Source organism: Arvicola amphibius, chromosome 4 (assembly GCF_903992535.2).
Source record: "Arvicola amphibius chromosome 4, mArvAmp1.2, whole genome shotgun sequence".
Lineage (NCBI taxonomy): Eukaryota > Metazoa > Chordata > Mammalia > Rodentia > Cricetidae > Arvicola > Arvicola amphibius.
In genome coordinates this window covers 36,219,160-36,247,133 of record NC_052050.1, presented here as the reverse complement: position 1 = coordinate 36,247,133, position 27,974 = coordinate 36,219,160, and the positions used below count along the sequence as shown (strand labels likewise).

Here is a 27,974-nt window from a genome sequence, read left to right as displayed (position 1 = left end):
TTTCTCATGTTAGAAATGAAAACTGAGGGTTAGGCTTGGTAGAACATGCTCCTAACTCCAACTGCTCAAGAGACACAAGAAGGACTGAAAGGAGGCCAGTCTGGGCAATAGAAAATTCAAGTTCAATATAGGACACTTAGTAAGATGCTATCTCAAAATAAGCAGTAAAGCACTGTCTCGCATGTGTGAAATCCTGGGATATCTAGTAAAAGGAAGGGGTAAGACACATAAAAATCCTGAGAAATTAAAGCCACACAATACTCAACCATCTCTTTTTCTTTTCTTTCCTTTTTTCTAAGACAGGTTTTCTCTGTAGCTTTGGAGCCTAGCTCTTGTAGAGGAGGCTGTCCTGGAACTCAAGAGATCCTCCTGCCTCTGCCTTCCGAATACTAAGATTAAAGGCTTGCGCCACCATGGCGTGGCCTCAACCATTTATTTCATTGGTAAAAGGTTAATCTAACTTCATGAAATTTTTCCTGACTGCACTATGTATTTTTTTAGAGAACAAAAATAAAGCTTAAACACAGGGTTGGCTCTATAGTTGGTAGGAACACGGTAAAAAGAATTATATATATGTAGTGTTCTTCACCTGTGGGTTCCACAAGATTCAAATAATTATAGATCAGACTTACTAAAAAAATTACATTTGTATTGAAACATACAGATTTCTTTTGTATGATTTCATAAATACTATGACAATAGCTATTTACTTATTCATATACATATATATTTACATTTATATGTGTGCATCTATGTGGGCATGCATACCATGGTGTTTATGTGTAGTCAGAGGACAACCTGTAGGAGGTCAGTTCCTTCCTACCATGTGAGACTAGGGACCAAACTTTAGCATCTTTATCCACTGAGCCATTTTGCTGGCTCTTATTTATATTTTTAGAGATAGAATGTATGTAACCTAGGCTGGCTTAAACTGTAGATGCAACCACTAACAATATATTACTACTGCTGGTATTTCAAATCCTCTTGCCCTAACTTGGTATTATCTCCATTTTACAAATGACAAAAGAGAATCTAGATTTAAGGAGGCTATTTTGTGCTAGAAGTTACAAAGCTGAAATACAAATTACTGGTCCAGAATAGAGGCTGCTGAAGCTACATAACAAGACTATGACAAGGAAGAAAGGGGAGGGGGAGGGAGGAGAAGAGGAGAGAGAAAGAGAGAGAGAGGGGGAAAGCCCCTCCCCTTACCTTTGGGGCTACTGGTGATATTTGCACTGAGTGAAGATGGGCTCTTGCTCAGGAGCACATCCTCCTCCCCTGCTGAGTTCTGGACATCCATTTTCTTCACATCTCCTCCTGAAATCCTTAGCTCAGAGATGTCATCCCCCTGGGGTGTGAGTGGTTTATGCTGGGAAAGAGCTGGGTCTCTTGGTACTAAAAAAGCACTAGGGTCAAAACTTTCACGAGGAAATTTAACAATTTTCTGTGATTTTATCCACCGTCCATTTACAAACTGAAATCGTTTAAGGTGAATAATCTGAAGAAGAAAAGGTAGGAACAATTGCATTTAAGGGTTCTGAAGAATATGTAACATTTGCACATTGTTATAAAATCTCAAATGTAAATTTGATATTTTTTTCTTTCTTTTTCCTTTTCTCTTATTTTCTTTTTTTCTTTTTTTCAAGACAAGTTTCTTTGTGTAGTCCTGGCTGTCCTGAACCTCACTCTGTAGACTGGGCTGGCTTTGAACTACCTGCTTGTGCCTACCAAGTGCTGGGATTTATGGTGAGTGCCACTATGCCTGGCCAAATTTAAGTTTTAAATAAATGCCTTTATTCCTTGTTTTATAGGATGGTTATATGCATATATGCAACTGACAAAGTCATCAAACCTGACATTCAGAAAGCTATGCATTTAACTGCATGTTAATCATACCTTCTATTTTAAAAAAATTGCCTCTAATCCCAGTACTCGGGAGGCAGAGGCAGGTGGATCTCTGTGAGTTCGAGGCTAGCCTGGTCTACAAGAGTTAGTTCCAGGACAGGATACAGTAAAACTCTGTCTCAAAAAAAAAAAAAAAAAAAAAAAAAAAATTCCTTCTCCCTTACCTACCAGGTTCCCAAGTTGGCCCCTTTCCTTTCCTTCAGTTTCATTTCTGGAGTTAGCTTCAAAAATGCTATCAATTTCTTGTGTACTACTATAAGCAAGGGAAGAAAAATCTACACTTCTTTTCTAAAGTAGTAGTATGATGACACAAATCAGAGTTTTGCTAAAATCTCCTAGTTCCGGGGCTGGAGAAATCTTGAAGAAGATCCAGATTGGTTCCCAGTGCCTACATGGTAGCTGACCTCTGTAAACCATTTTCAGAGGATTCAATGCCCGTTTCTGGCTCCGGGGCACTGCATGCACATGATGCACGTGGTGCAGACACACATGCAACAGGCAACAACCCCCATACATAGAAAAAATATTCTAGTACTGGAGCCAGCTGTGGTGGTGCACACTTTTGATCTCAGCACTACAGAGGCAGCAAAGATAAATCTCTGTGAATTTGAGGTCAGCCTGATCTATACAGCAAGTTTCAGGCTAGCCAGAGCTCCACAGTAAAACCCTGTATCAAAAGAAAACAATCCCAGCACTTAGTTGTGGAGATGGCTTAGTCACTAAAATGTGTGCTATGCAGGAATGAGGGCCTAGGTTCAGATCCCCAGCACCCAGATCCCTGGGCTCACGGACCCAAGTCAGCCTAGCCAAATGGTTCATGTTTGGTGAGAGGCTATGTTTTCAAAAAATAAAGAGGCATGTTGGTAGGTAAAAGGACTTACTATAAGGCCTGACAATCTCAGTTTGATCCCTAGAACTCAAATAAAGGTGAAAAGAGACCCAACTTCACAGTTCCCTTCTGACTTCCACACTATGCTAGCTAGTTTATGAAAGCTTGACACAAGATTAGAGTCATTTGGGAAGATACATTCTCAATTGAGAAAATTGCCAGAAAATCTGGCTATAGGCAAGCTAGTAAGCAGTACTCTTCCAGTCTCAAGAGCTCCTGCCCTGACTTCCCTGGATGGTGGACTGTGATATGGAAGTATAAGCAAAATAAAACAAACCTCTCATTCCCAAGTTGCTTCTGGTCATGGTGTTTCATCACAGCAATAGAAACCTTATGATGTAATCTGGTACCAAGACTGGAGTATTGCTGTGACCATGTGTGCAGTCAGGCCTGGGACAAATGGTAACCCTTCTATCTCAGTCTCCCAAGCACTGATATTACAGACATGGGCCTCTATGATTGGTCAGAAAATGCTTTCGTAATTAATGTCTTTATAAACTCTGTTGATAGGCAACCAGAGGCAGGAGAGTCAACCAAATCTGAGAGAGCACAGCTCTGTGCCCTGGTATACTTGCACTGTAGCACACAGTAGTGTGCACAGCCATTCAACTCTTCACTGGGCGTGGAAGCTCCTGTGGTGGCTGCTTTCCTACAGCCTAAATATGGGCTAGCCTAAAACTTCCTCTTTTACGGGGCTAGAAGGACTTTCATTCTCTTTTGGAATTCCCATTCACCAGTGACAACCCATTTACAGTATTTCTCAAGCTGCACCAGTCTTTATTTACTGGCCTACATACCTTTCTCTCCTTCAAGGCTCTAAGCTCAGTTATGGGATCTAGCACATATTTTTAGAAAAATTAATTTCTCTGTTCAACATAAAAACCTTACACAGAAAAAGCTCATTCATTCATTCATCCATTTTTGTTTTGTTTTGTTTTTGTTTTTGGAGACAGGGTTTCCCTGTGTAACAGCCCTGGCTGTCCTGGAACTAGTTCTTGTAGACCAGGTTGGCCTCGAACTCACAGGGATTCACCTGCTTCTGCCTCCCAAGTGCTGGGAGCGCCACCACGGCCCGGCTTTCATCCATTCTTTTTTAAAGAAGAGATTGTTGTTTTTTATTACAAGCAAGTGTTTATACAGGTATCTGAGGAGGCTAGAGGTATTATATCTCCCTGGGACTGAACACCAACTCAAGTCCACTGAACCATCTTTTCAGCTCCCAATATCCTTTTCTCTTTTGGTTTTCCAAGACAGAGAGCGTTCTTAATAATAGTCCTCGCTGTCCTGGAACTTGCTCTGTAGATCAGGATGGCCCAGAATTCAGAGACCCGCCTGCCTCTGCCTCCTGAGTGTTGGGATTAAAGGCATACACCACCACTGCCTGGCTCTTTTTTTTTTTTTTTTTTTTTTTGGTTTTTCGAGACAGGGTTTCTCTGTAGCTTTGGAGCCTGTCCTGGAACTAGCTCTTGTAGACCAGGCTGGTCTCGAACTCACAGAGATCCACCTGCCTCTGCCTCCCGAGTGCTGGGATTAAAGGCGTGCGCCACTGGCTCTTTTATTTTTTGAGTAGAGGTCTTACTTTGTAGTCTAGGTTGGCTTGGAACTCACTATGCAGCCTAAGCTTGCCTTAAATTTTTGGTGACCATTCTGTCTCAGCCTCCTAAATTCTGGAACTACAGGTGTGTGCGACCGCATTCAAGTACAAAAAGAATTTAAACACAGTTACAGAAGTAAACCAGCCCCCAAATCCCCTTAATGACTTCTCTCATTTACACTAAACTCCTCTCATAAAGGCAAGGCTATTAACATACCAGAATTGGAGGGAGTCTCCAGAGGTCCAGCTTCTTAGTTGCCAAACAGTGAGTTTTACATTTGGAGCAATAGTACATCTCATTTTCTCCCAGCTCCTCCTCACTGGTGAAGGCACGGAGACAGCTGTCCAGGTTGATGGGCTCAGCCTGTGCTCGCCGACTCTGCTCCACACTTTCGTGCTCCTCTACAACCTACAAGAGGAAACAGAATGAACCAGAATTGTGCAGTGGGCGTTTAAAATAAACACTAGGTATGTACCATCTTCCTAGTCACTCCCTTACTCTTATATAGTCTGTACGTGTAGGTAGGAATACAACCCAAACTAAGAGTCTTTGAGCAGTACAAAACACACACACACACACACACACACACACACAATATCATCCTAGTTTAAATGCCTATTTATACAACTAGATTTTTCTTTTTTCTTTCTTTCTTTTTTTTGTTTTTTTCGAGACAGGGTTTCCCTGTAGTTTCTAGAGCCTGTCCTGGAACTAGCTCTTGTAGACTAGGCCGGCCTCGAACTCAGAGATCTGCCTGCCTCTGCCTCCCGAGTGCTGGGATTAAAGGTGTGCGCCACCACCGCCTGGCTTAACTAGATTTTTCATTAGAGAGATAGGTCTCACGTAGTTCAGGCTGGCCTTGAGCACTGTGTAACTTAGAATAACCTTGAACCTTTGAACCCTCCTTTTTTTGTGTTTTGTTTTGTTTCTTTGAGACAAGGTTTCTCTGTAGCTTTGGTGCCTGTCCTAGAACTAGCTCTTGTAGATCAGGCTGGCCTCGAACTCACGGAGATCCACCTGCCTCTGCTTCCTGAGTACTGGGATTAAAGGCATGTACCACCACCGCCCGGCCTGATCCTCCTTTTTAACCGAACAGAAATCTCCCCAGAACTGAAACATTCTCTCCATGGAGCTGAAGAGATAGCTCAGCCATTAAGAGCACCGGCTTTTCTTTCAGAAGAACTGGGTTCAATTTCCAGTATCCACATGATGTATAACAACTATCTGTAATTCCACGTCCAGGGGATCTCAAACCCTCTTCTGGCCTCTGCAGGCACTGTACATGTGCACATAGACATATATGCAGACAAAACATCCTCACACATATTCCCTCTAGGAGGTGGGCAGCAGGCTCATGAGATTCAGGAGGTAAAACTTCAAATAAAGCTGAAACCTGCAAGATCTTCAACTCTAAAATCTGTATATAACCAATAAAAATTTGTCTGAGAAGACTCTGGCCAGCCAAAAGTGGATAGTCAGTAGCCAGCAGATCCTCTGGAGCCGTCATGTAGGTCCTGGGTAACTGAACCAGGGTCCTCTAGAAAAGAGCAGCACTCTTGAATAATAGCTCTGATATAGCTGTATAATTCAATACCTGTTTCTTTTTTTTTTAGTTTTATTATAGATTTATTTTTAAAGGGTAAAACACTCAGACAATTTAAATACAAGTCCAACAGAACCGCTGTCAGTCAGCCATGATGCAATCAGGCGTTCTCGAAGTCCTCCCGATGAGGAAGAAGGCTCTGAAACTTTATTCATATACATACTTCTTATCTGCAATGTAATCTACAATTTCTTGTGGACACATTAACTTCTCTGCATCTATATCAGAAATTTCAAATTCATCTTCCATGGCCATAATAATAATCTCCACTTGGTCCAAACTGTCTAAGCCCAGGTCCTTCATAAAATGAGAATTTACTGAGAGCTTTTCTGGGTCAATCTTGTCATAGAGTTTCAAGACATACAGCACTTGGTCCTTAATTCCCTCCAACATCAAAGGGGGTGTGCCACTGTACTGGCCGCACAAGTGTGTGACCCTTCTAGGCACCAGCGTGAGGACCAGGGTGGGATGCAGAGTCCCGGACCTCCTCCGGGTTCCCTCAGGGTAGACAGTGGCTGGACCAAGGCCTGTGTGGGAAGCTGGGGCAGGGGCATGAAAGGCGAGGGCAGGTAGGCGGCAGACACAGACAGAAAGGACACGAGCCGCCATGGCTGCACCAACCCAGAATGCACTGCCATTCAATACCTATTTCTATAAGTAATCTCTCACCCACATCTCTGCTAGCAACCCCAATAAAAACTCAGGGGCTCACCAGTTGAACTTTGGTGTAACTGTTACTTTTTCTGCAGTAGCTTCTTTTTCTGAGGTGGATAGGTGTGGGTGCACGCTGGAGAAAACTAGTGTGTGCTACCACACATGATTTTTTTTTTTTTTTTTTTTTTTGAGACAGGGTTTCTCTGTGTTACAGTCCTGGCTGTCCTGGAACTCGCTTTGTAGACCAGGCTGGCCTCAAACTAACAGAGATCCACCTGCCTCTGCCTCCCAGATGCTGGAATTAAAGGCGTGTGCCACCACTGCCCAGTTTAACATGGGATTTTACACTGTTCTATCTGTGATGGCAACAAAAAGCAAGCTTTAAAAGAGCATACATATGTTGATACAATCTCTAATTTCTGGCCAAAACTTTGGGATCCAGGGCTGGAGAGATGGCTCAGAGGTTAAGAGCACTGCCTGCTCTTCCAGAGGTCCTGAGTTCAATTCCCAGCAACCACATGGTGGCTCACAACCATCTGTAATGAGATCTGGTGCACTCTCCTTGACTGTAGGCATACAAGCAGAAAGAGTACTGTATATGTAATAAATAAATAAATCTTAAAAAAAAAAAAGATCCAGTTCCATGACAGGCTCCAAAAGCTACAGAGAAACCCTGTCTCAAAAAAAAAAAAAAAAAACAAAACAAAAACAAAAAAAAATACAAAAAACCAACTTTGGGATCCAGGTAAGCAGTATAAGCTTTGGGACAAGAAAGAGTTAAGTATGAGAATAGAGAGCAAGGCTGGGAGTGTAAACCAGCAAGTAGTGTTTGCCTAGGGTGTTTTGAGGCTCCAGCTTCAACCTCTAGCATCATAAAGGAAAAGACCAAGCACAAACAAAAGAGAGAACATAAAGGGAGTGGGAAGGTGTGTAGGACAGAGAAGAGGGAGAGAGGGAAGGGCCAAGAAAGCATAGTGAAAGATTTTCTCCCCCATCTCATACTCATGTCTATAATGCAACAAGCAATCAATACAGCAGAGTTGATATTTGTCTTTACTGTGTATGAGAAGGTAGGAAAGGCATGTCATCAGTGATATGAAGGCTATCTGAGACTTCGCATATGAATAATGATTTTTTTCCCCCAGACAGAGCCTGGACTAAAATCTTGCCAAAAATCCCAGTGTTTACTACCTCATTAACTACCCCTCCTCCACAGGTGAACAGCTTATCGTCACTTGAGGCAATTTCCTGTTAGCGTTTCTCAAAACTCTTGGGAACACTGGACTGCCTGGATTATGAGTTGGCACATTTTAGCCCATTTCATTTACTGCAGGTTTTCAAGTGAGACCTTTTCCCTACAGAGAAGGTAGCTGAGGCACAGGCCGTCAAATGTGCCAATAAATTATCAAAATTGGAGTTCATAGGCAATGAAAGGTTTTTTTTTTTTTTGTTTTGTTTTGTTTTTTTCAAGACAGGGTTCAATTCCCAAGATTCACATGGTAGAAGGAGAGAATAATTCCTGAGGTTTCTCCTCTGATCTTCATATGTGTGTCATGGAATGCACACAAGCATGCACACATAATAAAAATTTAAAAAGCGGGACTGAAACAGGTGTAGTGATGCACACTTTTAACCCCAGCACTTGGGAGGCAGAGGCAGGCAAGATTTCTGTGAATTTGAGGCCAGCCTGGTCTACAAAGCGAGTTCCAGGACAGCTAGGGCTGCCACACAGAGAAACCCTGTCTTGAAAACCAAAACCAAAACCAAACCAAACCAAACAAATAAACAAAAGAAGGACTGGAGAAAAGGCTCAATAGTTTAGCACTGACTGCTCTTTCCAGAGGACATGGGTTCAATTCCCAGGACCCACACACAGCAGCTCACAACTGTCTGGAACTCCAATTCTAAGGAACTTCTTTTGGACGTCATGAGTACTAGGAACACAAGTGATGCACATACATACATGTAGGCAAAACATCCATACACATAACAAAATTTTAAAAAAGGGAACACAAAGTTGAAAGATTTCTTATAGTCTTGAGGAGCTTGAAAGAGGGGAGCTGAGGATGGGTATGATAAAAATAGTTGAGGGTAGATATGATAAAAATACATTGTATACATGTATGAAATTACCTGCTGTGGCATAGTCTTTATGTACACTGTGAATGTGTTGCTTTCATTGGCTGATTAAAAAAAAAAAGCTGCTTTTGCCTATGGCAAGGCATGATAGAGCCAGGCAAGAAAGTCAAAAGGAGATATAGGGAGAAGGGTGGAGTTATGAGTTGCCAGCAGTGGCCCAAGAAACAATATGCCAGCAGACTGGTAAAAGCCACAGCCACATGGCAAAACATAGATTAATAGAAATGGGTTAATTTAAATATAAGAGCTAGTTAGTAATAAGCCTGAGCCATTGGCCACACACAGGTAATACTAAGCCTCTGAGCGGTTATTCGGGAGAAAAAATCCTCTGTTTACAATTACCAATAATAAAAAATACTAATGTTTTTTTACAAAATTAAAATCTTGGTATCTTGCTATGTAGTAAAAATCAGTAATCATCATTTTTAGTGACTATGTAATATTTCATGTAATGAATATACCACACTTTAATCATACTTCTAATATGGGATAAACACATTTCTAATTATTTACTTTAAAAAAAAAAAAAAGATAGACAGTGCCCCACATTGGAGCACCAGACTGAGCTCCCAAGGTCCAAATGAGGAGCAGAAGGAGGGAGAACATGAGCAAGGAAGTCAGGACCGTGAGGGGTGCACCCACTCACCGAGATGGTGGGGCTGACCTAATGGGAGCTCACCAAGGTCAGCTGGACTGGGACTGAAAAAGCATGGGATAAAACCAGACTCCTTGAACATGGCGGACAATGAGGGCTGCTGAGAAGCCAAGGACAATGCCACTGGGTTTTGATCCTACTGCATGTACTAGCTTTGGGGGGGCCTTGACTGTTTGGATGCTCACCTTTCTAGACCTGGATGGAGGGGGGAGGACCTTGGACTTCCCACAGGGCAGGGAACCCTTACTGCTCTTTGAACTGGAGAGGGAGGGGAAGGGGTAAGGGTAGGGGTAGAGTAATGGGAGGCGGGGAGGAGGTGGAAATTTTTAATAAAAATAATATAAATAAAAAAATACAAATAAAAAAAGATATATGAAGAACAGAATACTATTTCCCAAAGAAATATTCCAAGATGGGAACTCACCAAAATAAAAATTATAAAGCAAATGAGTAATAACCTCAATTATGTACCAAGTTCCTTATGTGACCCTCTAACCAGGGGCAGGAACCACATTTATTAAGAGCCCAGGTGAGTCATGTTTTCATTCCCCAGCAAGACAATGTATCTCAACAGTTCCAGAGTTCCCACTATGTAATGTTCAGAGAATGACTGGTTATGTGCAGGCTCTTCCTGTAAGTAAATGTCCTTCTCAGATTGCACAACAGGCTTATTAAAAAGGGAAGAGGAACAGAGAGCTAAATAATTTCCTATCTTTGATAGAACTGCCTTGTCAGAATAATGTTTTGTTATGATTTGTGCTGACAAAGACTTAGAAGTCTATCAATTGCTAAAATGTTCCTTCTTCAAAGAAACCATGACTGAGTTTCTGAAATACTTCGCTACAGTGAACATGACCTAGAATATCTTTTCAGATTTTCTTTAGCTTTTAGTCTAATGGTATTTTTCTTTTCTTTTCTTTTCTTTTCTTTTCTTTTCTTTTCTTTTCTTTTCTTTTCTTTTCTTTGTTTTTCAAGACAGGGTTTCTCTCTGTAGCTTTGGAGCTAGTCCTGGAACTAGCTCTTGTAGACCAGGCTGGCCTCGAACTCACAGAGATCCACCTGCTTCTGCCTCCTCTCCGAGATGAGAGAGTGCTGGGATTAAAGGCGTGCGCCACCTTAATGGTATTTTTCTTTCTTTGCCTCTGTTTTGTGACAAGGTCTCATATAACCCTGGCTGACCTTGAACTTGCTGTGTATTTAATCCAGGCTTTGAACTCCTCACAATCCTGATTCCATCTCTTGAGTGCTAGGATTATAGGCGTCTATACCATGCCCAGATCCCCTGGAGTTGGAGTTATAAGAGGCTGTGAACCACTTGATGTGGGTGCTGGGAAAAGAACTCAGGTTCTCTGTGAGAACTACAAATACTCTCTATAACTTCCTTTTAAAAATCTTAACTTAAAAAAAAGATTATTTATTTTTACTTTAAGTATATTGATTGGTTTTTTGGACTGCACATAGACCGGGGACTATGCGCATGAAGTGCTCTTGGAGGCCAACAGAGGGCACTGGATCCTCTGGAACAGGAGTTGCAGACTCCTGCGGTTAGCTGGCATGTGGGAGCTGGAAAGCAAGTCCAGGCCCGTGCAAGAATAGAAGTATTCTTAACTATTGAACCATTTCTCTAGCATACTCTATAACCTTCTAAATACACTATTTTGTTCCAAGACTAATGTTTCTGAAATTAATAACCCAAAACAACTGATTCTAGAAGTTGTGGGGAGAAGTCAAGCACACATGCCAATATATCAAGTACCACAGGGAGTGCCACTGGTTGTTTTTTTTTTTTTTTTTTTTTGGTTTTTCGAGACAGGGTTTCTCTGTGGCTTTGGAGCCTGTCCTGGAACTAGCTCTTGTAGACCAGGCTGGTCTCGAACTCACAGAGATCCGCCTGCCTCTGCCTCCCGAGTGCTGGGATTAAAGGCGTGCGCCACCATCGCCCGGTTGCCACTGGTTGTTTTTAAACAGAGTCTCACTGTGTTGCTCAGGCTGATCTCAAACTCCAGGGCTCACGTGACTCTCTTCAGCCCCCTGAGTACTGTGACTACCGTTATGCACACATGGCTATTGTTAGTCCACATGTTCTTTCTGAGGTAGGACAACAAATCTGTTACTAGCCTTGCTGGTAGTTTGGTAATCTTTCCTGAGGTTTTTCAGATTTAACTGTTATGATACAGTTAAGCTGGGAAACATTTCCCATATAAAAACCACAACTTTATGCCCACCCCCAGGCACTTACTCTTTCCTGTGATGTTTGATAGCGGAGATGAAGGGCTGTAGGGTCCCAATCCACAGCAATACAGGCATTTCCAATGAAAGCTCTATCTTCTCCACAATCAATTTTACAGCCTCTGCAAAATCTAAAAGGGGAAAGCATTCACAGAAAAAAACAGTAAGGAATCAAAATTTTCTCAATTAGAAATATTCTTTAATATTTCTCCTGGCCTCATAATTTGTCAAATTCTAACTTTAGAACCTGATAAATGCAGTTACAAAAGTTAATAATATCAGGAATCATGTCTATAACTTCAAGTTTTTGGTCTTAAAAATGACTTAACAGCCGGGCGGTGGTGGCGCACGCCTTTAATCCCAGCACTCGGAGGCAGAGGCAGATGGATCTCTGTGAGTTCAAGGCCAACCTGGTCTACAAGAGCTAGTTCCAGGACAGGCTCCAAAGCCACAGAGAAACCCTGTCTCGAAAAACCAAAAAAAAAAAAAAAAAAAAAAAAACAAACAAAAAAAAAAACAAAAAATGACTTAACAGTTGCTAATATACGAAAGATACAAATTTCATGGCAAATAAAATGATACAGAAACCAGCTGCTATTTGATGTAAACTGATGAAAGAAATTATAAATTCATTTCTACAATGCTGTAAGTTTATTTCTTTGTAAAATAGCACCTTAAGTAAATATGTATACAAATTTATGGAGGCAGGTGCAAGGGAAAGACACAGTCATGACTCTAATACCTATTAGACTTCATTTGCCATTATGTCTCTCATGGTTTCCTAAAAGCTGACTGCAGTACCATCAGGTACTATCCCTGCTGTAATAGCAATGACTTACCAAACTCTTGTAAAACCTCAGGAAAGATTACCAAACTACCAGCAAGGCTAGTAACAGATTTGTTGTCCTACCTCAGAAAGAACATGTGGACTAATAATAGCCATGTGTGCATGACAGTAGTCACAGTACTCAGGGGGCTGAAGAGAGTCACATGAGCCCTGGAGTTTGAGAGCTGCCTGAGCAACACAGTACGACTCTATTTAAAAAGGACCAAAGAGGGGCTGGAGAGATGGCTCAACAGATGAGAGCCCTGGCTGCTCTCCCAGAAGACCCAGGTACAATCCCAAGAACCTACATGGCAGCTAGCTCATAACTGTCTATGACTCCAGTTCCAGGGGATCTGACACCCTCACACCAATGTACATGAAATAAAAACTAAAACAAGGATAAAAAAAAAAAGAAAATTTAGAATAAAAATGTTTATCCTTGGTTATTAATTTGGGATAGAGTGAAATCTGTAAAATCACACATTTGGAAAGCAAATTTATAGTTTGGAGTTTACAAAGAAGAGATGGACAATTCACAAGTTTATCTCAATCTTCTCATTGTTCACAATTACATTCTAAATAGAAAAATTGTATACAAAAGTATTACATTTGAAACTGAGCCTACTGAGACTGGTTTTATAGAAGACAATTTTACCTATACCATGGGCACCAGGCACAGGAATTTCCATCTTTCTGAACAACTCGGAGGGTGAATGGATATTGATAGCCCATGCTGTCATCACTAGAAGAAGAAAACACACCAAGTCTAAGAAGCATGTTTGGTTTGAGAGCTCTTAAGGTTCACTTTCCACAGCAGTGTGCCCATGTTACAGTTCCATGCTGCTCATCCTAACTCCACAAACACAGCCTTGAACCAGCTAGGCTGGAGCACGTGAATCTGGTCACAAGATAGAGTATAAAACTAGACTGCCACAGGTCTTCTTTTTACTTCACTTTTTTTTTCTCTTTTTTTGAAACAGAGTCACATGTAGCCCAGGCTGGTCTCACACTCACAATGCGGCTGAGGATGGTCCTGATCTTGTGGTCCTCCTGCACACACCTCACCAGAGCTGAGATTACAGGTGTGTACCACCACACCTGGTTTAGGTAATACTGAGGCATCAATCATGGGCCTTTTGTAGGGTAGGCAAGCCCTCTCTCAGCTGAGTTACAACCTCAACCTATACATTCATAATCAACATTTTTTTTCTTTCGAAACAAGATTTTAGATTTTCTCTGTGTAGCCCAGCTGTCTTGGAACTTACTGCCTGCTTAGATTTTCAGGTGTGGTACCCCTTTTCATACCTTAACTTCTTAGAACTATGCCAGCTTAGATTTCCAGGTATAGTACCCCTTTTCGTATCTTGACTTCTTAGAACTATACATTATCTTTAAAATTAACTTTATAAAGCTGAGAACAATTGTGCCTGGTTTTTTTTAAAAAAATTATTTATTATGTATACAATATTCTGCCTGTGTGTATGCCTGCACTCCAGAAGAGGGCACTGGATCTCAGTACAGATGGTTGTGAGTCACCATGTAGTTGCTGGGAAATGAACTTAGGACCTCAGGAAGAGCAGCCAGTACTCTTAACATATGAGCCATCTCTCTAGCCCCCAATTGTGCTTTTTGAGTTCTCCAAAGTTTAACAAAATCTATTAATCTTTGCCTAAATAAGAAACAAGGTAACAACTCATATCCATCAAGATATCAATCTGTGTATCTTAAATATACACAACTCCTGGGCTATAGCTCTGAAGTAGAGGTATTTAAGAAATACAAGACCCCCTAAAAAACTCCAACAAAACAATTCCACCAGATTCTTGTTAATTATAATCATATGAAGCTGTGATGGGGGGGGCGGAAGCAATGCAAGGGGCACATACTTAAAAGCATATTTACTACATGGTTGGTAAAGTTCTGGTTTCTTAGTCCTGGAACTCGCTCTGTAAGCCAGGCTGGCTTTGAACTCACAAAGATCTGCCCACCTCAACTGGGATTAAAGGTGTGTGCCACCACCGCCCAACATGGCTGCTAAAGGTAATTAAGCCATGCAAAGCCACACTACAGAGACAAAAGTAAGCATTTGTCTGGCATAGGAGCTCTCCATCTATCTGTACAACCCAAATGATTACTGATGGACCTTACTGTCCACTGCATGTTCATAGCAAGTGAACAGCAACCAAAGCATCCAAAGAAAGGGACAGATAATAATCAATCAGCACCTAACAGAATGGAGCTAAACATAACCCTATCCTTCCTTGTTACAGTTGAACTGAGTAATATTGTTCTGTATATGGTACATTTTGTTCATCCATTACTTGTTGATGGACATTTGAGTTGTTTCAACCTTTTGGCCACTATGAGCCATTAAATTATTTGATGAACACCAGAGGCATTTAGTAATTTTAGTTATAAATAGCTCAGTGTATCTAAATTTTAAAGTCTGAAGTATTTTTTCTTTAACCTACTCTTACCTCCATGTCTATACTTATATTAACACAGACTTCACAAAGGTCAACAGACTGTTTTATGAAATGCAGGCGATAGACCAGCTTGACTCCATCTTAAGATCAGAAGCTATTTAATTAAAAGGTCAAGATAAGTTCACAACTGTTTTATGTAAAACTCAATTTGACCAGGTCTTGATCCATTTTCTGGAATTTAACATGTTCTACACCTTATACTCTGGACCTCTGTCCTGATAAGATGTTCTGCAAAATAATTTTGAAATGTTCATCCAAATTTCTACATAACCAAAATTCCTCTGGAAAGCCCCCAACCCTTGAAAACTCCCTAGCCTTGCATTTTTGGGGTTAAAATAAACCCCTCCTTCTTCTGTGTTAGAGGCTATTTTCTCTAGCCACACTTTAGGGAGATAGCCCTGCAAGATAGAAAATAAAGCTTGCATAATTTAACTAAAAAAATTTGGGTCAGGCTGGAGAGATGGCTCAGCGGATAAGAGCACTAACTGCTCTTCCAGAAGTCCTGAGTTCAATTCCCAGCAACCATGTGGTGGCTCACAACCACCTATGAGATCTGGTGCCCTCTTCTGGCCTGCAGGCAGGATACTGTAAAAATAAGTAAATCTTAAAAAAAGAAAAAAAATTTGGGTCAGTGGTTCTTACTCTCGTTCAGTGGGAAGTGTTCACTCCTCTTCTTATTCAGTCCCTCTGATTTTAAACAATTAATCATTTCCTTTTGCTTTTTTAAAAATTATATTTATTTTAAATTTCATTTTACATTCCAACCACAGTTTTCTCTACCCTTCCTTCCAAACCCCCTGGTCATTTTCTTTTGATTAACCATTCATTCCTTTGTTTATTTGTGACAGGGTTTCTCTGTGTACTCTTGGCTTTCCTGAAACTCATTCTGTAGACCAGGGAATTCACAGAAATCCTTTTTCCTCTGCTTCCCAAGTGCTGGCATTAAAGGCGTGTGACCATTCAGTCTTAATTGGTCAGACATTAACGGCTGCTTCTTTTCCTTCCTTTCTGAACCTCTGATGTTGAAATGCATTAGGAATTATGTCTTGGACATTTTTATATCTAACATTTACTCTCTTAAGTAATAGTCCCTCACCTTAGGACTTTAAATATCCATTTGTTGGTGACACCTGCTTCTCCAGCAAAGGACATTCAAATCCACATCCCACATGTACAACAGGTGTCTTGAATTTAACTTGATTCCTGTAATTCTTACCAAAACCTGTTCATTGAGTTTCTCATTTCACAAAACAATATGATCATTCACAAACCACCGCTCATATTGGAAACTGATCCTTTTTTCTCAAAATCCATACCCAGTTCAGAAGCAAATCCAGGGGAAGTTCTTACTCAGCAGTCTTTTAATTTAAATTTAATACTACCCAAATATCACTTCTACTAAAACCACACATCCATTAGCTAATTTGCTTATGAATTATTTACAGGTTTAAGACTTACTCTAATCTCTTATCTTAATCATCAAAAGACCCTCTAACATAAGGAACGTAACATTTTTGTACTCTGTTATCACAGAAGTTACTTTTCATTGCCACAATAGCAAGAAAATGAGATGCAAGTCAACTGTGATGGATGACAGAAAATCTCAATGATCATTTAGACGATCACAGAACAGTATAAGGCATGCAAAGAAACAGAAAAAAATGTTTGCTATCTCTACCTAGGTTTTTGAAATTACTTCCTTTTGAGAAGGTACAGTATGCACACAATCCAACTGAACTGTTATGCATGAGTCTTTTTCAAAGTTCATATCTAGATGTGTACACTTACACTTCCATTCTAAATTTCAGAGGGCTGAGATGATACAAATTTCCTGGTGAAGTCATACTTTTGATTTTTGCAACAAGAGAAGACAAAGACATTACTTAAAACATTTTTAGGTGGGATTTAGGCAAGAGTAAAGAATGAAAAAATAAATAAATAAAGGTGGCAGTGGTGCACACTTTTAATCCCAGCACTTGGGAGGCAGAGGCAGATGGATCTCTGTGAGTTTGAGGCCAGCCTGGTCTACAGAGTGAGTTCCAGTACAGTCAGGACTACACAGAGAAACTGTCTTGAAAAACAAACAAACAAATGTTAAAAAAAATCATTAGACTCTGAGTTCGAGGCCAGCCTGGTCTACAAGAGCTAGTTCCAGGACAGGCTCTAGAAACTACAGGGAAACCCTGTCTCGAAAACCACCCCCCCAAAAAATCATTAGATACCAGGATATTTTGTTGATATATAAAATAGATCTTCCATATTACAACATATTCATAGGAGTTATTAACAGGATTTGGCTTATCCTCAGAACCTACCAATCCTGTGCATGGTTACTAGCTTCTTGAGGAGGGAGAGGGCTGGCCAGTCGAGATACTTGAATCCAAACTGCATCATAGAGATCTTTTTTCCGGGTATGCACAGTACAAGGAACAATCAGTGGCATTCCAAAGAGACTGGGGCGATTCTTCTGAGATGACAGGAAATACAGTTCTGTCCTCATCTACATATACAAACAAAAGAAGAGAGCTGACAAGATAGGCTACCAATTAACATGCATTAATATTCATTTTCAAATTAGTTACTACCATCTATTCAGCTCCTCTTTGTGCTTTTTATTTTCCAAATGCCAGAATTGGTTTATAAAGTCATATACACACAAGAATGCACACACATTGGGAAGATAACATCTTTTTTGGGCACTCCATGCACATGGTGCAAAGAATACATATAGGCAAAATACCATACATAAAATAAAATGGAAAAGGTTAGGAAAAAAAGGCATACACATATTTAGCTTTTTTTTGGGGGGGGGGGAGTTTGAGACAGGGTTTCTCTGTAGCTTTGGGGCCTGTCCCGGAACTTGCTCTATAGATCAAGCTGGCCTCAAACTCACAGAGATCCACCTGTCTCTGTCTACCAAGTGCTGGGATTAAGGTTTGTGCCACCAATGCCTGACAGATTTAGCATTTTTATTGGAATTGTGCATCAAATATCTGTGTAAGTTTGCAGAGAACTAACATCTTTAAATATTCTCTTTTAATCCAAGAACTTGATCTATTATTTCATCTTTTTATTTATTGATTGATTTAAACTTACTATTTTATGTTCATTGGTGTTTTGCCTGCATTCATGTCTGTGACGATGTCAGATTCCGTGCAACTGGAGTTACAGACAGTTGTAAACTGCCACGTGGGTGCTAGGAATTGAACCTGGATCCTCTGGAAGAGCAGACAGTGCTCTTAACCTCTGACCCATATCTCCAGCCCTTATCTTTTTATTTTGAATTACTATTGTATGTGTACATACTTGTGTGAGGGTGTGTCATGGTATACATGGGTGTGCCATGGTATACATGGGTGTGCCATGGTATGTGCATGGAGGTTAGGACAACTCTGTAGAGCTGGATCTGTCCTTTTACTTTTATTACTTAACATTTGAGTTGTGTGTATGTGTGTGTGCGTGTGCATGCACACACCACATATGTGCAGGTGAACAGAGGCCAAAGGTGTCAGATCTCCTAGAGTAGGAGCTATAAGCAGTTGTACACTGTCTGGCATGGGTATTGGAAATTGAACTCAGGTCCTCTGGAAGAGCAATATATACTCTTAACCACTAATCATCTCTTCAGCTCCCCACTTTGATGACTTTAAATTTTTTTAAATGTATATTTATCTATGTAAGTTTCTGCACATGAGAACGGGTGCCTCTTGGAGTCCCAAGAGGGCATGGGATACCTTGGAGCTTAAGTTATAGGTGCCTGTTAGCCACCTTTTATGCTAGGAAATAAACTCAGGTCCTTTGCAGGAACAAAATGTACTTTTTTCTCTTCCCTTCTACTTCTTGAACCTCACAGAGTGATGAGAAGGTACAAGCCTTGCCTCTGGGTTGTTTGCCCTCTTGCTGGCAATTGAACATACATTCTAGCAATCAATGGGAGTTGAGACTAGGTTCTTCCAAGAGGGAAATATCTACTATTGTTGGTGGGGAATGTAGTCCCCACTGGTCACCTAGAGGACTGGGCCCCACTAGGATGTATCCTAGCAGTCCCAGGAAGCTTGGCCTGTTCCAACCCATTCTCAAGAGGTAACAAGACCTCACCTCACCTCAGAATCTCTGGAAGAGCAACAATGCTCTTAACCTCTGAATCATCTCTCTAGCCCCCAAAATGTGCTCTTAACAACCATGTCAAAAGTGGAAAGGTCTGTCCTTTCCATTTTCTGTGGTTTTGAGATGAACTAGGTCACTTGGTTTGCATGGCGAGCACCTTTATTCACTGAACCATCTGACTGATCCTATTATTTTAAGTTGTTTAACATTTCATTTATCCATTAATTAATTAGTATGGGTATTTTGTCTGCATGTATGTGTGTGTACCTGTAGAGGTCAGACAGGGTATCAGATCCTTTGGGATTAGAATTGCAGGCAGTTGTGACCTACCATGGGGATGGTATGAATCAAACTCAGGTCCTCTGGAAGAACAGTCAGTTCTTTTAACCACTGAGTCATCTCTCCACCCAGCCCTCTCCCCCTTTTTTGTTTTTCAAGCAGGGTTTCTCTGTGTAGCCCTAGTTGGTTCTAGAAATTGCTCTGTAGATCAAGCAGGCCTCCAGTTTTGTGTGCTCCTGCCTCCCAAGTGTCAGGATTAAAGGTGCGCACCACTACCATCTAACTTCAGCCCCTTTGTTCTTAAAAATTCAAAAATACTATGTTATGGGTATTTTGCCTACAGGTATGTCTGGGTACCACATTTGTGCCTGGTACCAGAAGAAGAGGTCACATATCCTAGATCTGGATGGTTATGAATCGTCATGTGGGTGCTGGGAATTAAATCTGGGTTTTCTGGAAGAGTGGCAGGTAGTCTTAATCACTGAGCAATTTCTACAGTGCTAATATTTTTGTTTTTTTAAAAAAAAAACCTCCCAACAGTATTGTTTTCTATGTAGATGCCTCCTCTATGATATCTAAAATTTATTTGTATTGAAAAGAGTTTTTGAATACACAATTTAAAAAATGTGATGGATTAAAGTATTTATAGAGGTGACTAGGGCACACCTGCCACCAACACCTGTTTATGTCTAAATTCTGTAACTGGTAAATTCAATCTTACAGGGCAAAGAGCTTTTGCTAATGTAACTGAGAGTCTTCCTGCCTTCCTAAATTCTCTCACTCATTTTTAAGAGAGTTCATATGATTTTTACTTGTGTGTATATGTATGCCACATATATTCAGTTACCAGTAGAGGCCAGGTACTGAATACCCTGCAGCTGGATTTATAAGAGGTTGTGAGCCACTGACATGGGTGCCAATACCAAACTCTGGTCTTTCAGAAGAACAGCAAACATGGTTTAACTGCTGATTAAATCATCTCTCCAGCCCCAAGATGGAGGTCTTTAATATGAAATCACATGACATAAGAAACCAAGTGGAAAGAATCTTTGTAAGAGAAAGGCAGAGACAGAAGGGAAAGTTCAGATGAACAGGCAGGAAATGCAGTTATGTAGGCACAAGCTAAGGGATGGTCAGACCAGAAGGGAAGGGAGCTGAGAGATAGTCCCCTGGAGTCCTCCTTTGGAGGGACAACTCTGTTGGTATCTTGAGTTTGGACTTTTGGTTTCTGGACTATAAAGGAATTTCTGTTAAGTCACATTTTATTATAATTTGTTACAGAAGTCCTTACATTTTCTCTTGTTATAGAATTAATCAATGTACTTATTTTGTTAAGCACACTAATTTGTTTCTTCACAAAGCTCATTTCTTTTTACTTTGTCTTCCTTTCTGATTTCCCTTCAAACATCGTTTACAACATATAATTTATTTTTATTTTATGTTCATTGGTGTTTCGTCTGCATATAGGTCTATAAGAGGGCACTGAGTTCCCCGGAACAGAAGTTATAGACAGCTGTGAATTGCCATGTGGGAGCAGGGAATAGAACCTTGGTTCTCTGGAAGATCAACCAGTGCTTTTAACTGCTGAGCCATTCTCCATTCTCTCCAGAAACAGAATCTTACTATGTAGACCTGGAACTCAAGGTCATCCTATTTCAGCAACTTAAGTGCTAAGATTACAGCTATGCACCGATGACTTTTATTTTCTTCTTATATGAGCAGGGCAGTACTTTTTAGCCAACAAACATAATAAATGAGAATTTGTTATGAGCCTGGGGTGATTATTTGATTCTTTTCCTCTTCTAGCACCCACCTGGTGCTAGAGACTAAACCCTGGACTAGTTCTTTTTCATTCCAGGCAAAGACTCTACGACTACATAACACCCTAGACCCAGAGTGACTTATGAACAGTGGCAGGGATAACTAGTGGCTCTAAGAAATTACCCATCAAGCCAGGCAGTGGTGGCGCACGCCTTTAATCCCAGCACCCAGGAGGCAGAGGCAGGCGGATCTCTGTGGTCTGAAGCCAGCCTGGTCTACAGAGCTAGTTCTAGGATAGGCCCCAAAGCTACAGAGAAACCCTGTCTCAAAAAACCAAATAAATAAAATGCAAAAAAAAAAAAAAGAAATTACCCATCACCCAGCGGTGGTGGTACATGCCTTTAATCCCAGCACTAAGATTTCAGTGAGTTTGAGACCAGCCTGGTCTACAAAGTGAGTTCCAGAACAGCCAGGGCTGTTACACAGAGAAACCATCTCAAAAAGACCAAAGCCAATAAAAAAAGGGGAAAAAAAGAAAAAAGAAATGCCAAAAAACCAAACCAAAAACCAAAAAAATTAATTGTATTTATTTTATTTTTATTTTTTTGAGACAAAGTCTCTAGTCATGGCTGGTGTGAAACGTGCCGTGTAGACCAGGCTGGTCTCAAACTCAACAACAGATATCTACGTGCATTTGCCTCCTGAGTACTAGATTTAAATACATGCACCAGTCCAATTCTTTTATTTTATAAAATGATGATTAAAAAAGCTCAAAGGGTTCAAATGGCTACTTAGTAGCAGGATTAGAACCACAATACAGGTTGTTCAATTGCTAGCCTAACTGTTCATTCTCCTTTTCTGAGTCCCCACTATACCCCAATCACTTACTGATCAGTTTTCAAATTATTTTCTTTTTTTTTTCATATGTGTGTGAGGGCATGTGCAGGCCCAAGGTTGATGTTGGAAAATCATCCTTCACCACTCTTTTTTTGTTTGTATTTTTTGAGACAAGGTTTCTCTATGTAGCTTTGGCTGTCCTCTAACTAGCTCTATAGACCTGCCTGTCTCTGTCTCTCAAATGCTGGGATTAACGGCATGCACCACCATAGCCCAATATCCTTGATCATTCTTAAGCCTGTACACTAGGCAGGTTCTCTTAATTAAATCTGGAATTTGCAATACAGTTAGTCTTGCTAGCCAGTTTGCCCTGGGGATTTCCTGTCTCTTGTCTTTTGAACTGAAATGTTGAGCTTGACCAGTTGGCCAAGACCCCCACCTGGCATTTTACATAGGTTCTGGGAACCCAAAGTCCAACTTGTCCTCATGCTTGCAAGTTCCGCAACCTCCAAGCCATCTCCTTAACTTCCTTCTTCCACACCTTATTTTTATTTTATTTTATATGTATGTATGTTTTTCCTGCATGTATATATGTGTATCACATGCATGCAGTACCCATGGAGGCCAGAAGAAGACACTGGGTCTCCTGGAACTAGAGTTCAAATAGGTCATGAACTGCGGAGTACTCTTAACCAATGAATCATCTCTCCAGTCCCACCCCCATTTTTTTTTTAATTAGGAAAAAATTAAAAAGCCTTCAATGGAAGGAGCTAGTTTAGCAAGGGAGGAATTACAAAAACCTTGTCAAAGAACATTCTTGTGTCCTCCAGAAAAACATACAATGACAATAATATTTCAGCCTCTCTAGTGCTAGGATTACAGGTGTGCAACACCCACCTATCATTCTGTTCCTCTTTTATTTTTTAAAGATTTATTTATTATTTATTATGTATACAGTGTTCTGCCTGCACATTACATGTGGCTACTGGGAATTGAACTCAGGACCTCTGGAAGAGCAGCCAGTGCTCTTAACCTCTAAGTCATCTCTCCAGCCCTCCTCTTAACATTCAGTAAGGAATGTCATTTTATATAACGGCAGATATATATGACACGGAATCCTGGTTCTAACACATAAGCATATATGATATAATGAGAGTACATTTAAGAAAGATGTGTAAAAGACAAAATAGCTGCATTTCGCCAATGACAGCTGACAGGACCAATAGTAATATGCTCAACATTTAACTAACCATTTTCCGATGGACTGCAATGATGTAGCCTGTAACGGGATCATCAGAAAGAGGTGGCATATGACCATTCACCATTCCATTTGTGACATTCTTCTCAGTTCCACATGGCACAACTGTATTTGGCATTCCATTGGGGATGAATATAGGTCGAGGCAGATCCCCATTGGTAGTCAGGGTGAACAGTCCATTTGTTGATGGAGAAGAGGAGCAATCTATAAATTCAGAGATGTGCACATATCATAACCTTGTATCACCATCATCTTTGTTCTTTTCTCAAGTTTTATGAGTGTTTTGAACACTTGACAGTACAGACTTTCCTAATCCAGGACAGGGATAACTCACAGACCAAGAAACAATTCTAAATTTATTGGTAAATTTAAAGTCTAGAATTTAGTTTTGTAACTCATGACTAAAGGATAAGGGAGAGAAGCATGGTAACTATTATGGAGTGCTTCTGCAGCAGTTCCATGAGTATCACATGGTACACAAACGTCTCTACCATTCATTTTCTCTTTCCTCTCCTCTAAAATTATTCTCAAAATAGTCTATTATTCAATGTGACCTTAAGCCAATCGTTAATTTTTAAATGAAAACAAAGATAAAAATGCACCCTTAGTGACTAAGGATTAGTCTAAATAGCTACATTTCAAGAGCTCAATAGCCCATGCCAGTGATGGATACTGTACTGGAGTACAGAGATGCTAGTTTCCATCAATGCAAAGTCCCACCAAATAGTGACATTCTAAATAAAGAACATGAGATTATCTACTAACTCACGATCAGCATAACTATTACATGCTGTTAGGAGCTTCCTATGAAGTCCATTATGGTAGGAGAATTAACCTAATAGTAATTTGTCAAGGAAGAATCCCTGGGAATAATAGCTTTTACTTGTACTTGCAGCACTTGGAAGCCAGAGGTAGGAGGCTCATGAGTTCGAGGATGTCCAGGACTAAACAGTGAGATCAGGTCAAATCTGAGATACATAGTGCAAAACTGTGTCAAAACCCAAGGGCTATGTTGTATATCATTTTTCCTCCCAACTGAAATATTTTCCCAAGAGGAAAGGGGGAGGCTCAAGAGATCAGGCAACCAACAAAATGCCACATGTCTGACAAAGTGGAAAATTGCAAGATTCTTGAAGGCCTCTGTCTTATAGAAAAAGTAAATAAGTGTGAGGAAGGAGACTGAGAACAGCTAGCTAAACTGCTAGGTAGAGATTTTTTAGACTGTGGGAGCTGCCTCAAGCTGTGTAGAGTGCTCCAGGGATACAGATTTCTTGAGTCTTCACTAGAGTTAGGGAGGGCTCCTTGGTGACGCAACAGCTTTTTTGAATCATCTCTGCTCCTGTTAGTAATCTCTCACCTACCTCTGTTAGTAGCTCCAATACAAACTCATTGGTTCACCAAATAGGACTTTGGTGCAGTCATTACTTTTGACCTCATGGTTTTACTTTTTGGGGCTAGTAGACATGTGAATGCGGCAACTCCTCAGGAAAATACTCTTACACAACATGCTACCAAGAAGTATAGCACTGTCCTAGCATGTCTAAGATCTTAGATTAGATACTTAGCACCTCACTAAATGGACAAAGTATATGAAGCCCAAAAGACTAATTGTCCAACCATATTAAAGCCTGTGTGATAACCAGACACATTCCTATTTACTAAAATTATTGTGTCTATTTTCTGGTAGTTGAAAAGGCCTAACTTAACATAAGTGCAGCCATGACAGGCTGTGAACTAACAATACTGACAATAGGCCTCAGCAATACAATAACCAGGAAAAGCCACAGAGCAGAATTAAGGGTATTGAGACAAACAAGCACTAGATGCTCCAGAACATTAGGAACAGCTTACCTAACTGGTACATAGGTTGCAAATTTCCTCAGAACAACGCCAGTACCAATCCCTGTTTGATAAGACTTCTGTCACCTCACTCAGGAGTTCAACCCCCATCTGAATCCGGAATTCCCTTCCCCTTCCCCATCCTTTACTGCTTAAAAACCCTGCCATAGCTGAGCTCAGTGCTCTCCCTGATTTAGTCGCTGTGTTGGAGAGGATGGAGAGCCCAGGCTCAAGCTTGGAATTAATGGCTCTTTCCTTTTTCAGATTCCTAGTGGTTTCTGGGGAACTCATGACACAGACATGTAGTATATTCTTTTCATACCGTCTTACCATTATGAAAAGATAAGGGGTTATGAATGTTAATGGTATGTTTATAAACTAAGAGTTACTTAGCTTGTTTATTTACTGGTTCTGAATTTTAGATACTTCATCAAGAAAAACCCGAGTTAAATGATTATTAGAATTCTTTAAAAAAATCCCCAGTCTGGGGCTGGAGAGATGGCTTAGTGGTTAAGAGCATTGCCTGCTCTTCCAGAGGTCCTGAATTCAATTCCCAGCAACCACATGGTGGCTCACAACCATCTGTAATGAGGTTCCTCTTCTGGCCTGCAGGCATACACATAGATAGAATACTATATACATAATGAATAAATAAATATTAAAAGCTCCAGTCAAAAGGTTTCTGTTGTGATTCTAATCCCAGCACTCTGTGATTCAAGTTCAGCCTGGTCTACAAAGAGAATTCCGGGACAGTCAGGGCTTCTTTGTGTAGCCCTGACTATCTCAGAAAACAAACTATATATATAAAAAACTCTTAGACCAAATCTTATTACATTTATGTATGTGTACACATACATATGTGTGTGCAGGCACATGCTTCAGCATGCATGTGGAAGTCAGAGAACAATTTGCAGGAGTCAGTTCTCTCCGTCCACTATGTCAGGTCATCAGGCTTAGATCATTGCAAGTCCCTTTATCAAGCTGAGCTATTCTGATGGCCCTACACCAAAGTTTAACACTGAGATCCTGAGAAGGAGGTCTAGGTTACCTGTTTGTATTGGACTACACGCTGAGACTGGAGATGCAAGAACAGGAATTTCAAATGCACACAAAAATCCACTCACTGAGAGTCGAACTTTTTGGTTGTCCTGAGGGAAGTTCTACAAAAAGAAAAAAAAAAAAAAACCAGGTTTTAAATAAAATAGAAAAATTATCTGTGATAGAGAGCAATTTTATTTTTTATTTATTTTATTTTTTAAGACAAGGTTTCACTAGGTAGTTCTGTGTCTGGCTGTCCGGGAACTCACTTTGTAGACCAAGCTGACCTTGAGCATGCAGAGATCTGCCTGCCTCTACCTCTGCTGGGATTAAAGGTGTACACCACCACACCAGTAAAACAATATTCCTTGGCCAACTAAAGATGAATGCTGGATAAACTTACAATTTACCCCCCTGCTAAAGAAAACCCTTATCCCTGTCCATGGAAAAGACATATGCTGTGAGTGACTGCGAATTTTACATTCTGTCTCAACTATCCAAACTGTAAACCCCAACAGATTTCTTTACATTTTATAAAAGGAAAAAAAATCAATGTGGCCTGGGTGTGGTGGCACACCTTTAATCCCAGAAGAGACAGGCAAATCTCTATGAGTTTAAGGCCAGCCAGGCTGCACAGATGATGAAGATGCAGGCCAGCCAGGCTGCACAGATGATGAAGATGCAGGCCAGCCAGGCTGCACAGATGATGAAGATGCAGGCCAGCCAGGCTGCACAGAGTGAAAGGAAACAACAATAACAAAAATGTGAACCTGGAAGGGCTTTGTAGAGCGCAGGAATTAGCAATCACAGATGATTAGAGGGATGAGGGATGAGGATGGTGGTTTCTCCCTCTGTTTTTTAATATATAATTATTTAACTTTATTTTATGTGCATTGGTGTGAAGGTGTCAGATCTCCTGGAACTGGAGTTACAGACAGTTGTGAATTGCCATGTGGGTGGTGGGAATTGAACCCTGGTCCTCCGGAAGAGCAGCCAGTACTCCTAACTGCTGAGCTGTCTCTGCAGCCGCCCTCTTTTTTGTTTTTTAAGACAGGGTTTCTTTGTGTAGCCCTGACTGTCCTAGAACTTATTTTGTAGACCAGGCTGGCCTTGAACTCACTGAGATCTACCCGGCTCTGCCGCCTCCAAGTGCTGGGATTAAAGGCGTGTAACACCTTAACTGTGTTTTCTTTAGCATTTTGTAAATTTAGCATTTTTAAATTCTTTAGCATTTTGAAAAGTAAAACATAATCCATCCAAATGGGACTGAAAGATGGCTCAGTAGTTCAGAACAATTGCTCTTGTGGTGGATGATCCAGAATTAGTCCCCAACACTTGCATGGAAGCTCACAACCACCAGAAACTACAGTTTCAGGAGGTTCATTGTCCTCTTCTGACCTCCATGGGTACCAGACACATAAATAGTGCATATTCATATACCATGATCCGTAAACGGAAGTCCTTTATAAGATGGAGTAGTATTTGTATATAGCTTATGCATATCTCTTAAACTGTATTTAAATCACCAGCACATAAATTCATAACAAGAAAAAAAGTGATGTAAACAGTTGTAAAGATTATTGTTTAAGGCTGGGCGGTAGTGGCACGCGCCTTTAATCCCAGCACTTGGGAGGCAGACTCTATGAGTTCGAGGCCAGTCTGGTCTACAAGAGTGCTGCGGAAAGGTTTATAGCTATTAAATTTAAGGTCAATCTTTTTATATGTATATTTCTGCTCTTAAGGTATTCTGATTGTGTAGTTCATTTAAAAATGTAATGTATAATTAAAAAATATAGGTTGTTAATAATCATTGATAATAGTCAAGCTTGTAGTCATGTTAGATTTTTTAGATATATAGATATATTTCAATTAGA

The 27,974-nt window shown here is 40.5% G+C and overlaps 2 protein-coding genes across 4 annotated transcripts in view; both read right to left on the bottom strand.

Moving 5' to 3' along the window:
- Positions 1-27,974, bottom strand: part of Usp32 (ubiquitin specific peptidase 32) — a 139,832-nt gene that overhangs the window by 6,185 nt on the left and 105,673 nt on the right. For all 3 annotated transcript variants that reach the window (XM_038327114.2, XM_038327115.2, XM_038327113.2), the window contains 7 exons: positions 26,111-26,222; positions 23,216-23,427; positions 17,297-17,481; positions 13,151-13,237; positions 11,680-11,800; positions 4,606-4,797; positions 1,210-1,498 (listed from right to left, as the gene is read on the bottom strand). In XM_038327114.2, coding sequence (XP_038183042.1) covers positions 1,210-1,498; positions 4,606-4,797; positions 11,680-11,800; positions 13,151-13,237; positions 17,297-17,481; positions 23,216-23,427; positions 26,111-26,222 — 1,198 coding nt within the window. The remainder of the gene's footprint in view (positions 1-1,209; positions 1,499-4,605; positions 4,798-11,679; positions 11,801-13,150; positions 13,238-17,296; positions 17,482-23,215; positions 23,428-26,110; positions 26,223-27,974) is intronic.
- On the bottom strand, positions 6,140-6,601 carry LOC119812443 (acyl carrier protein, mitochondrial-like). Its single transcript, XM_038327117.1, has one exon. It carries the CDS (start codon positions 6,599-6,601, stop codon positions 6,140-6,142), a length of 462 nt encoding a protein of 153 aa, XP_038183045.1.